General features: G+C 65.2%; 3 protein-coding genes across 4 annotated transcripts in view; all 3 read right to left on the bottom strand.

The window, feature by feature from the left end:
* FAM189B (family with sequence similarity 189 member B) overlaps nucleotides 1-533 on the bottom strand; it is a 5,453-nt gene extending 4,920 nt beyond the window's left edge. Inside the window, exon 1 of the mRNA XM_026045963.1 lies at nucleotides 471-533. Coding sequence (XP_025901748.1) covers nucleotides 471-533 — 63 coding nt within the window. The remainder of the gene's footprint in view (nucleotides 1-470) is intronic.
* Nucleotides 534-682: 149 nt separating this feature from the next.
* On the bottom strand, nucleotides 683-3,221 carry SCAMP3 (secretory carrier membrane protein 3). Its single transcript, XM_026045962.1, has 10 exons — nucleotides 3,079-3,221; nucleotides 2,924-3,011; nucleotides 2,100-2,177; nucleotides 1,931-2,026; nucleotides 1,741-1,861; nucleotides 1,544-1,672; nucleotides 1,316-1,475; nucleotides 1,109-1,210; nucleotides 905-1,022; nucleotides 683-829 (listed from the first exon to the last, which is right to left on the bottom strand). Exons 1-10 carry the CDS (start codon nucleotides 3,219-3,221, stop codon nucleotides 683-685), a joined length of 1,182 nt encoding a protein of 393 aa, XP_025901747.1.
* Nucleotides 3,222-4,696: 1,475 nt separating this feature from the next.
* Nucleotides 4,697-10,548, bottom strand: CLK2 (CDC like kinase 2). 2 transcript variants are annotated; one of them, XM_026045928.1, is made up of 12 exons: nucleotides 10,379-10,548; nucleotides 10,064-10,298; nucleotides 8,616-8,712; nucleotides 8,195-8,261; nucleotides 7,944-8,060; nucleotides 7,569-7,735; nucleotides 7,226-7,320; nucleotides 6,756-6,885; nucleotides 6,325-6,407; nucleotides 6,011-6,090; nucleotides 5,716-5,806; nucleotides 4,697-5,394 (listed from the first exon to the last, which is right to left on the bottom strand). In XM_026045928.1, the coding sequence occupies exons 1-12, from the start codon at nucleotides 10,546-10,548 to the stop codon at nucleotides 5,212-5,214; spliced, it is 1,515 nt and encodes a 504-aa protein (XP_025901713.1). In that variant the 3' UTR covers nucleotides 4,697-5,211. The 2 variants fall into 2 exon arrangements, with proteins under 2 accessions (XP_025901713.1, XP_025901715.1); XM_026045930.1 differs by having other exon boundaries at nucleotides 4,726-5,394; nucleotides 8,616-8,709.
* Nucleotides 10,549-10,726: the final 178 nt, after the last annotated feature.

Genomic DNA, 10,726 nt, shown 5'->3' with positions numbered 1-10,726 from the left:
GCCGGCACCGACACCCCGAGCCGGGCCCGAGCCCCTCGATCCGCCCCGAGCCCCCGTTCCAGCCCCAAGCCCCGTCCCACGCGCCCCGAGCCCCTCCGTCCATCCCGAGCCGGAGAGGAGCCGCGCAGCCGGACACAATTTCCTTTATTCCTTAAATAAAAGGGGAAGCCGCCGGGGCGGTTGGCACAGCAGCGGGTGGGGACAAGGGGGGCCCAGTGCAGGAGGGGGCTGCGGCCCCCGCGCCCCCAGGATGGCAGCGCCCGCTCCGGYGGGAGCAGCGGGAAGAGCCGGAGCCGCGGGGCCGGCGCATCCCGGCCCGTCGGAGCAAGCCCCGTGGGGACACGGAGAGCCGCCTGGCGCAGGGGCCGGCCCCGCCGCGGGGCACGGGGGAGCAAAGGCTGCCAGGAGTCGCGCGAGTCCCGGGYGCCGCGGGAGCGAGCGGGACATGGGGAGCCCCGCGGGCGGATCACAGATCCGAGGAGATTCCCGCTCCTCCACAGCGGGCGCCGGAGCTCGGCCGCCGCGACGCCCATCCCGCCGCTCCCGCCGGCTCCGGGGGGATGGCGAGCACGGGGGCAGGAGCGGCGGCCGCGTTCGGGCCCCTCCTGGCCAGGCTGAGGGGCCGCGGGCCAGGCACAGCGCGGGGCCAAGGCCAGGCCTAGAGCCGGGCCTAGGGCTGGGCCTAGGGCGCGCGGAAGGCGCCGGTGGCAGCGCCCGCCGCCGCGTTGGCCGCCGCCGTGCGCACCGCCTGGTTGGAGAAGACGCCGGCAGCAAACTCCTCCTGCGCCTTCTGGAAGCTGGCGCCCGTGCGGCGGTACAGCGAGTGGATCTGCGGAGAGCGGCGGCCTCAGGGCCCCGCCGCGGCCCCCGGTTCCGGCCCCGCGGCGCCGGGCGCCTCCCTCACCTTCTTGAGCATGACGATGCCCAGCACGGCCACGGCCGTGAAGAACACGGACACGAGGACCATCATGACGCCCACGGCCGTGTTCTTCCTCAGCGCGATGAAGGTCAAGACCCAACCGCTGCGGCACGAGAGGCGGTTGCCCCCGCGAGCCGCTTCCCGCCGCCGGCCGGTCCCCACGGTGCCCACGGCCGACCCGGCTCCTACCTGAAGCCCCAGTTGGGGATGCCGATGGCCTCCAGCACGTACACGACGTTCTGGGCAAAGAAGACGAAGAAGAAGACAAAGAAGTTGAAGGAACTGTCGCTCCTGGCGGGAAGAGAGAGGGGCSGTCAGGCCGGCTCTGCCGGAGGGGACGGCGCCGGAGCCTCGGTCGCGGCCCGGCACGGGCAGGACGCGGTGCCCGGTTCCCACCTGAAGGCCCTGTACATGGGCCGGTACCAGCACACGAAGGAGCAGGGCGTGTAGAGCAGAGCCCAGAGAATGGAGAGGCCGAAGCCGGAGCCGTGGGAGGGCTCCACGCAGAACCAGGCCAGCGAGGTGAGGAAGTTGAGGAAGAGCGCGATGGTGCTGGCTGCGGCGGCGGGCGTCAGGCGGCGCGGGCGGCACCGGCGCCCCCGGCGCCCCCCGCCCGGCGCTCACCCATCCACAGGTAGTACATGGTGGTCACCGTCTTCTGGAAGTCGGCGGGAATCTCCACGGGGATGTCCTGGTAGAAACAGGGCTTCACGGGGCAGAAGGACGGCAGGGGCGGCCAGTTGTTGAGCCTCGCTGCGGGGGAGAGGGCGCTGAGCGGGAGGCCGGTGCCGCCGTCGCCGCCGCCGCGTGCCGGTGCTCACCGGCGCCGGAGCCGAGCGCGGCGCTCTGCAGCTCCCGCTCGCGCCGGTCCAGCTCCTCGGCCTTGCGGTTGAGCTCCTCCTGGCGCCGCAGCAGCTCGGCCGTGGCGGCTGCCGCCGAGGCCTGTGGGGCGGGCGCGTGAGCCGGTGCTGCCGCCGGCGGCGCCGCGCTGCCGCCCGCCGCTCCCGGTACCTGCGTGCCGTAGGAGCCGTAGTTCTTGGGCTCGGCGGGGCCCGGCCGCCGCGGGGGCGGCGCGGCGGCCGGGGGCGGCTGGTACGGCGGGACCGGCTGCAAGGGGGAAGCGGCGATGAGGGGCTGCACCGGTGCTGGTGCCCGGTGCCCGGTGCCGGTGCCGCCTTACCCCGGGGCCCTCGAAGGGGTTGTACACGTCCAGCGTCGCATACTCGGGGCCGGCCCGATGCTGCGCCACGGCGGGGTCCTGCGGGGCAGACGGTGGGAGATGAGGGGGGACCAGGCGCGGGACATGGACCGGGGACAGGGACGGGGAGCGGGGACGGAACGAGACAAGGACAGGAGGCGGGACAGGCAGCGGCAGGGCTGGACTAGGCCGCGCCGCCGCCGCCGCGCACCTGGAACGGGTTACCGGGATCGGCCATGGCGGCGCCGCTCCGCCGCCGCCGCCGCGCCGCCGCCGATTGGCTGCCGCCGCCGCGCCGCCGCCGATTGGCCGCCGCCGATTGGCCGCCGCCGTAGCGACGTCACGGGCGGCCCCCGCGGCGCGAGGGAAGCCCCCCGCCGCAGGGGGTGCTGTGCGCACGCGCGCGCGGGGAGGGTGGGCACGTGACGCGTGCCCGTAGCCCCGCCCAACGTCACGTGCGGGCTCCGCCCTTCCCGCCCCGCCTACTCGCCCCGCTGCGAGCGCGCGGTGCACGCCGGGAAACGCAGCCCCACCCTGCTTCCAAACGCGCGGTGCACGCCGGGAGCGCGTCCCCATGGCAACGCGGCCCAGTGCGGCCTAGGCCTCGCCGCCGCCCCTCGCAAGCGCCGGCCGGTACCGGGGCCGGAGCGGCCGGTCAGCGGCGACACCGCGCGGCGCCCGCTCTCCCCTTGAAGGCCGCCAGTTGCTGCCGGTCAACCTGGCTCTGCCGAGGGAACAGGGGGCAGGGTGAGCAGCGAGGACCCGTCATTACCGGAAGGGGCCTCCCSCCGCTGCCGGCCCCTCACCGCCGGGAGCCGGTACTTCTCCCGCAGGCGGCTCCGCAGCTCCGCGCGCTCGGCCTTCCTTGCGGCGTAGAACTCGTCCCGCCTCTGCCTGGAAGGGCGACGGGCCGCTCGGAGCACAGCTCCCGGTGCCCGCCGGYGCCTGCCGCGGTCCTCACTTCTCCTCCAGGCTTCTCTGCTCGTGCGGCTGCTCCCCCGCGCCCAGCTCGGGACGGGCCGCGTCCTCCAGGAGAACGGCGGAGCCGCAGCAGAGCAGCTGCTGCAGCGGGACCCCCGCGAGCCACTTCAGCGCCGCCTCCATGGACCTGAGGACGGGACAAGTTGGGCTCCTAGAGGCCCTGGCCCGGAAAAGGCAGGAGCAGCAGCAGCTGTGGGAGCGAAACGCTGCCTCCCACCACCCCTGAAGCATCCACTGGGCATTGCAGGGATTTCTCTGCCTCTGCTCTGGCACGAGAAGCAGCTTGGGCAGTTCTTTTTTGCATCTCTTGGCCCCATTATTTAGAGGATTTAGCCGATTCCGCCCACTCCCAGCCATGCTGACCCCCCCAGCTCCTCAGCATCCCCAGGACCGCCACGCCAGGACAGTCTCTCCCTGCTTATCTAGATCCCAGCTCCCAGGACTTAGCAGCAATTGTGCCTCTCTCACAGAAAAACCTTCTTTAGCCCCGAATAGAGATTTATGATGTCACATGCACCCAAATTTACTCACTTCCACTTCAGCCGGGCCAGCTGGCGCCTCAAGCCACACTCAACGCCGGGTCCTTGAAGGCTGCCAGTTCAGATTTKGGACACCAGGATGCTGTTCCTCCTTGTAACGCCCGAGGGGCCCAACCCCAGGCAAGTTACTTGCTCAACCCGCTCACCCGGGGGCTGGCGGCAGCTGCTCTTCCCTCCGCTCCCGCGGCCACGTCGCCTTCCTGGGAGCCGCGCTGCCCGCCCGAGCAATAGGGCAGATTAAAGCTGCAGCCTAAGCTCTTTACAGTCAGATCATAAGCACATGAAAATGACTCAATGTCACCCCGGGGGTCTCACCCCCCGCCCAGGTGAAGCTGCTCTCGTCCTTTATCCCTCGGGGCGAGGGCGGCAGATGGTGCAGGCGCCCGGCGCTAAGCTGCTCCGCGCACGTCCGCTGCCGGCCCCAAGGAGACTCTTCCCGGTGGGCGCTGGCCGTGCTGCTCCCGGAAAGTCGGCCGCTTGCTCGGCTGCTCCGTGGGAGCAGAGTCCAAAGCAGGGCCGCAGCCCCAGCTGGGAGGAGCGCAAAGCTGCAGGCGGCCGTTTGGGGCCGCTGGAAGAGCCTGTCGGGCAGCTGACTCCAGACGTTCCTCAGAGCTGATGCAGCCACGTGGCCCTCGGCTTCCCAAGAGCCGCCCGCAGCCGCTCTCATCCTCCTGACGCCCCCCTGCTCTTCCTTTGCCACCAGCTGGACGTGCTGCAGGTTTCCYATCTTCCCACCTCTGCCTACACACAGCAAAACCTGCTGGCCCTGCATGTATCCCAGATGTAGCTGCAACCCTGGGAGCCAAGGGCAGCTCCGAGGAGGCGCCGCGGGATGGGTACAGGCGGATAGAGCAGGTTTTGCCAGCGAGGGGCCGGGAAGCAGCTTCCTTCCTGCTCCTCCCAGCGCCCRGCTGAGCAGAGCGGCGCGTGGCAGCCAGCGCGGGGCTGGGGCTGCCTCCCCTTCCCGAGGGACCTGCAACAGGCGGGTGCCAGCTGGGCGCCCGGGGCACCAGAGCCCAGCCCAGCGAGGAGGCTAAAACAGCCTCCACGGACCAAAGGTTTATTCACTTCATATTTATTTTTCACAAAGACTGTACAAAATTCTTATAAAACTCTGGTGTGGGGATGGGCTATGACATTGATCCAAAAAATAATTCCCATGCAGTCCCACCAGTTCCATAACTTACAAGGAAAGAGAGAAGCTACAGAGAGCCGAATCCTGGAGTATTTACACCGAGGCGGTGGCGGCAGGAGCGAACCAGAGACAAAGCAACACGTGAACAGAGGTATTTACAGCATGGACACACGAGGCCCCCTYGCCCGGGGAGAATGGCAGCAGCAACAGCAGAAGGTTGGCCCTTTGGTGCTCAGAGGCCRATATAGAATATGGGCTATTTACAGTATCTCACATATTAACAGCTTTACAAACATGTCCAGGGAATTCTTTTATGTATATATATATATATATAAAAAAAGAAAAAAAAAAAAAAAAAAAAAAGCACCAAGTGTCTGAATAGAAATCACACAGGCCTCCACGGGGGCTAGAATCTGAGGGCAGGCTGGCACCTGTGGCGTCACCGGCTGATGTCCCGGCTAGAGTCCCACATTTTTGTGCTTGGTTCCACTTCCAGCATGTCGAAGAAGGGGTGCTTGAGGGCCTCGGCCAGGGTAATGCGCTTGGACGGCTCGTACTCCAGCATGCACTCAATGAGGTCGAAGAGGCGGTGATGGTCCTCGGCCTCCGAGGTGAGGTATCTCTGGGGGAGACGGAGGGAAGCGGTCGGGGTGAACGGCTGAGCTAGGAGAGGGGGATTTGCCTAGACCCTCGCTGCTCCTAGYCCTGGGAGCACTGCAACAAGTGCTGAACCCCCTTTCCACATCCCGCCCTCCCTCCCAAGCACTTCAAGCCTCCTCCTGCCCTTCAGATTGAGCTCAGGCTGCTGCCACCTTCCCAGTTTACATCAGACCTCTAGGAAACACCGTTCTGAACCTCTTCGCAGCCCACGCCAACCACTGCAGAACCGGGGCTGGTGCCTGGGCAAGGAGGAAAGCGGGCGCTCCTGCCCACCCTGCCTTACCCGCAGCGGCTTGCAGTTTTCCCTGACGTAGCGGCCCGCGGAGGTGTTCTCATCCCAGTCCAGGCGGCCGTGGTAGAAATATTTCTGTTTCCTGCCAACGCAATGAGAGGTGGCAACAGGTTATAGCAGAGAGGATGGAACACAAAGCAGCTCGGCGTGACAGCCCCGTTCCGCAGTAGCCTGGATGACTCCAGAGGCTGCTTCCAAGCTTGTGCCCTCCAAAGAGGACCACTATTTCCAGTAGGAAGCTAGGAAGAGCCGGTAAGCCTGCAGTGCCCAGCCAAGCCTTGCTCACCTCGTCTTCCGGATCATCCGAGAAGGAATTGGCCCCAAGATCCTCTCCATCATGGCCAAGTGCTCCCGGTTGTCATGTGTCTGAGGAAAATAAATGCAAAGGAGGGGCATGGGACAGGTTTCCTTAGTTTTACTCTCCAGCCCCAGGTTTTCCCCCGTTTCAGGATCCCTTGCTGGCCAGCGCTGGGGCATCACTGCCAAACTGCAGGGATGGAGGGGTCTCCAGGGGGTCCCGGGGGCTCCTGGCTGTACTGGAGACAGCCGGGATTCCTCTTCCACCAGCTGTGAGGTGGCCACGCAGCGCCCGGTTCTCACCTGGAACAGGGTGAAACCCACATAATACTCAAAGATGATGCAGCCGATGCTCCACACGTCACAGGGCTGGCTCCAGCCAAGCTCTAAAAGACAAAGGCGTTTTAAAGAAAGGATCAGTTACCGCCCTGGCTTCCCCATTCCTCCCCCTTGTAAAAAGCAAACAAGCAGCTGAAAAAAAAGACTTGCTCCGACGCGAGGCGGCAGCGCACAGCCCAGCTGCCTACGATGCCAAGGCGCTGAGTTACAGGTCTTTGGCACTCCCACAAAATGACACCGTCGAGCGCGTTCCCGTACAGCCCTTCTCACCCGCACAGGGAGCCCAGACACCTACTGAATGACGCGGGGCAACTGCTKCTCAACCCGCAGGCCGTGCCCGATGGCCTCGGGGCGAACGCCRGCCCCCACTGGCAGCCCAGGCCCGTGGTACCTACCCAGGATGACTTCTGGGGCCCGGTAATGCCTGGTCGACACAATCGTGCTGTGATGCTCATGATCAAAGGTGGCACTGCCGAAGTCCACCACTCTGATGGCTGTGCTCTTCACACTCCGTTCATCTCGCTTCTTTGAGAGGGAAGGTGATACCAGTTACTGAGGGGTTTCACCGGGCGGGCTAAGCACGAGGGGACAAAGGAGGGCTCTGCTTTGGAGGGCACCTTCAGGGCTGGCACCCGCTCCTGTACGCGGCCCTGTGCCCAAAGCCACTCACACCATCACCCCGAGGTCTCTACAGCTCAGCTAGCGACCGCACAGGCAGCTCGCGCAGTGGGGACGCCGAACCAACGGCTGGACATAATCGCTCCAACCCTGCGTCTCCCAGGGCCACCTTGTGACTGCACCCATGCGCTGCTGAGGTCAGGGACCCCAAACCACCCACGGCTCCAAAACGCAGGAGTTTTGTTACCTTCTCCAGGTTGTAGGTGAGCTCGTAGTCCGAGTTCACAAAGAGGATGTTCTCAGGCTTGAGGTCAGTGTGAGTGAGTTTATTGTCATGCAGAACTGAGGAGGCAAGAAGAGGTAGGGTCAAGGGCTGCAAGCAAAGCGGGGCTGCGCACACCCAGCCCCACTCACTTCGCTCCCATTGGTACCACTTTAGCCCCACATCTTTGGATGGGTGGAAAAAGGGAAGCCAGCCAAGGCCCAGATGTTTAGACAGGAGCATGAGGACTGGTGCAATCGGGTCAAGAACAAGGAAGGCCCGGGAGCCGCGTGGACACCAAAGTCATGGAGCAGCGGAGGGAACTTACACTTCACAGCCTGGCACACCTGGAAGGCCATGTGCCGCACTTGGTGGATGGGATAAGGCAGGTAGTTGTTGTCCTTCAGGAAATCGAAGGTGCTGAGCCCCAGCAGCTCAAAGGAGATGCACATGTGGCCGTGGTAGTCAAACCAGTCAAACATCCGGACACAGAGACTGAGAGAAAGAAATTCCAATGAGAGGCAGATCCGCACCGGCGCTCCGAGTGCTGTGAGCCCTGCACCCGGCTTGGGCTTCCCTGGTTCACACCCCACAGCAAGCCAACGCGCCCCCAAAACCAGCTGTGACGAAGGATCCTCTCCTCCACCCTCGCGACGGCGCCAGGAGCCCTTTCCTCCCCCGTGGGCCCACAGGACACACTCACTTCTTGTTCTCAGGATCCTTCTCGTTGATTTTCTCCAACACGTTGATTTCCAGCCGGGCAGCCTCTTTGTACTTCTCCACGTTCTTGATGATCTTGAGCGCAACGCGTGCGGCACCCCTGGGCAGACGCAGGAGGGGAGCACAAGATGAGCGCGCAGCAGAGAGTCACTTCCACCCACGTTCCCCYACTAAACAAGAAAATCTACTTCAAGCCGCGCCGGTCCCTTGCTCGCCCCACGCGAGCAGGCGTACCTGCGGTGATCGACGCACTGCACCACTCTGCCAAACGTGCCTTCCCCTAAGGTGCTAATAATCTCATCTGGGAGGGAGAGAGAGCAAGAGAAAGGCCCATGAGAGGCTGCGCACGACCTGGCTGCAGCGCGTACACGAGGCAGAGGAGAATGCATCGCAGTGCAGCACCTAACCTGCACACAGCTCGGGAGAGCGGAGCAGCGGAAGGCTGGCACCGGCTGCGCAAGGCAGCTGCCCTACGTCCCTGCCACTTCAGTAACAATGCAAAATATAAACGTAGCTTTAACAAAAGGGGAAGGAAAAGGAGAGGGTTTCTCTTTAATAAACAATGAAAATAAAATGGAACAGAAAGRTAAGACAGATCTGCGACTGCGATGGGAGCTTAACTAGAGAGCTAAATTATGTTACGATTTGGCTGTACATCTTTCTTGTAGCCAGTCGCCGACGCGATAGATCAGATGCCCCTCGTCGTCGTCCTCCACACTCTTGGCCCTTCTGCTGCTCTGTCGACTCCGCTGCTGGCCCAGGCAGACCGGGAATTCATCATTCACCAATCAGATTTTCAAACCAGCGCAGCAGCCAGCGTCACGCATTGGGTGGTTTGGAAATTCACATGGTTGTTTGAGGAGGGGTTGCAGGAGGAGATTCCCAGCCAATTCATACGGCACAGAGGAATATATAACGATAGGGATATTGCAAGGGAACATGTCAAGATACAACACACTAGCTCAAGAAAGAAAAAAAAAAAAAACAGTTTGCTTTTCGTTGTAGCAAAAAGAAAAAAAAGAAAAGAAAAATAAAAGAAAAATAAAAAGCTACAAACAGCCCCACCCGAACCAGTGTGAGAGCAGAGATGGCCAGAACAGGGGCCGGAACAGGGGCCGAGCTGCTCCTGCTGCTAACGGGGGCTCGGGGAGGAAGGGCAGCTCCGCGCTGCAGCCAGGGAGCCCCGGGCGGGCTCCCCCGTCCCGCTCCACAACCGCCCGCTGTGGCTTCCCCCGGCCCCGAGGCTCGCGGGAAGACGGACCGAGAGATTTTGGAAGCAACTCCTGGCACAAGGATCCATCGAGAAGCAGAGAGAGCTCCCAGGCTGCCTGGGGACAGACGTGACCTTCCTTCCTAGGCCCTCCCCCAGAGAAGCTGCTCCTGGAAGGGCAACTTCCAGGAGAGAAGCAGAGGCCCAACAGGGAACAGCGTGAGATGAGTCAGGTAAGAGACTTATGCCAGAGAAGAGAAAACTCCTGCCTTTGCTTTGCCACTAAAGTCCCCCCTGCTCGGGAGCACCAGGAGCGGCCTTGGAACCTGATCCCCCACTCCCGGCCCCGGAGGCAGCGCGGGCGAAGCGGACGGCACCAAAAGCTCCACGCGCCGAGCGCACCGCGTGCCTGGGGGCTCGCCGAACGGCAGCGAGAAGAGCACAAGAGCCAGAAGAGGAAGGCAGGGCCGCCACGGCCAGTGGGGCCGGCCGCCCCGCGGCACCCCAGGTGAGCCGGGCCCACGCGGGGGATCCTGCTCCGACGCGGACACCGACCCGCCGCCACGCGGGGCGGCCGCCCCGCAACAGGGACGCGCAGCCCCCCCCGGGGGTCCTGCCCTCCTGCCGCGGGCTCCGGCAGCGCGAAAACGGCCCTCGGCGGGGACGGAGGAGCCGYGGGCTGCAAGGGACGGGCCGCCTCGCCGGGCACACGTGCCCTCCCTTCACCGGTCACCGAGACGGGGCCGGTGCCCTGCAGCGGCGCCGGAGAGACACCCGGGAGGCCGCTCCGCGGCTCCGCTCCGAGCGCGCCACAGAAAGGGGGTTTTCTACTCACCCAGCTCGCCACCTGCGAGAGAAAGGTTAGCGGGCGGCCCAGCACAGCGGGTACTCACCGATGAGGAGCGGCTAAAGGACCGGCTGCGGCGCCGCCTCCGCCTGTGCTTACGCCGGCTGCTTTTGCAGCTGCGGTAGCTGCCGTCGCGGTCGCGGGAGCGGCGGTACTCGTACGAGTGGCGGTACTCGGGCTCGTAGTAGGCCTCGCCGCGCTCGCGGCTGTAGTCGTTGCGCCGGTAGCCGTCGCAGTAGCGCCGCTCGTAGGCCCTCCTGTCCGCCGAGTGGTCGTCGTAGCTGACGGATGGAAGGAGGGGGGTTGTGGCGGGCACGGTGCGGGCGCCGGGGCCGCGCGGGCGCCGCCGGCGGGCACTCACCTCCGCGAGCGGACGTGGTAGCTGTCGTCCCGGCGGTGCCGGCGGTCGCGCTCGCTGCTGCTCGACCGGGAGCGCGTCCGCCGCCGCTTGTGCTTGCGGCCCCGGTAGCGCTCGTGGTAGCTGCCGCGGCTGCTGCGCTCCGACGAGCGGTACCGCCGCGAGTGGGGCATCTGCGGGAGCGGCGCCCGTCACCGCGCCGGCCCCGCGACGCGCCGGAACGGCCGCCGCGAACGGGCAGGGCAGCGGGGGAAGGGCGGCGGGAGGCCCGGCCGGGGCGGGGGGTAACGGAGCCCCCGGAGCCGCCCGCGGGGACCCTGCGGGGCGGGGACACTCCGGGAGGGGGACCCT

Source organism: Nothoprocta perdicaria, unplaced genomic scaffold (assembly GCF_003342845.1).
Source record: "Nothoprocta perdicaria isolate Ctin4 unplaced genomic scaffold, notPer1 scaffold_419, whole genome shotgun sequence".
Taxonomy (NCBI): domain Eukaryota; kingdom Metazoa; phylum Chordata; class Aves; order Tinamiformes; family Tinamidae; genus Nothoprocta; species Nothoprocta perdicaria.
The sequence above is the reverse complement of the archived record's forward strand: the minus strand, read 5'-3'. Positions and strand labels throughout refer to the sequence as shown.

What these genes read in the sequence shown, in the direction of transcription:
- SCAMP3 (XM_026045962.1), bottom strand. Translation starts at nt 3,221, where the DNA reads ATGGAGGCGGCGCTGAAGTGGCTCGCGGGGGTCCCGCTGCAGCAGCTG. An exon ending in CAGAGAAGCCTGGAGGAGAA is followed by an intron (nt 3,012 to 3,078) that starts GTGAGGACCGCG and finishes TCGCCCTTCCAG; the next exon opens with GCAGAGGCGGGACGAGTTCT. An exon ending in ACGGCTCCTACGGCACGCAG is followed by an intron (nt 1,862 to 1,930) that starts GTACCGGGAGCG and finishes CCCGCCCCACAG; the next exon opens with GCCTCGGCGGCAGCCGCCAC.
- CLK2 (XM_026045928.1), bottom strand. Translation starts at nt 10,548, where the DNA reads ATGCCCCACTCGCGGCGGTACCGCTCGTCGGAGCGCAGCAGCCGCGGC. An exon ending in AAGGATCCTGAGAACAAGAA is followed by an intron (nt 7,736 to 7,943) that starts GTGAGTGTGTCC and finishes TCTTTCTCTCAG; the next exon opens with TCTCTGTGTCCGGATGTTTG. An exon ending in GGCCCCAGAAGTCATCCTGG is followed by an intron (nt 6,408 to 6,755) that starts GTAGGTACCACG and finishes TTTGTCTTTTAG; the next exon opens with AGCTTGGCTGGAGCCAGCCC.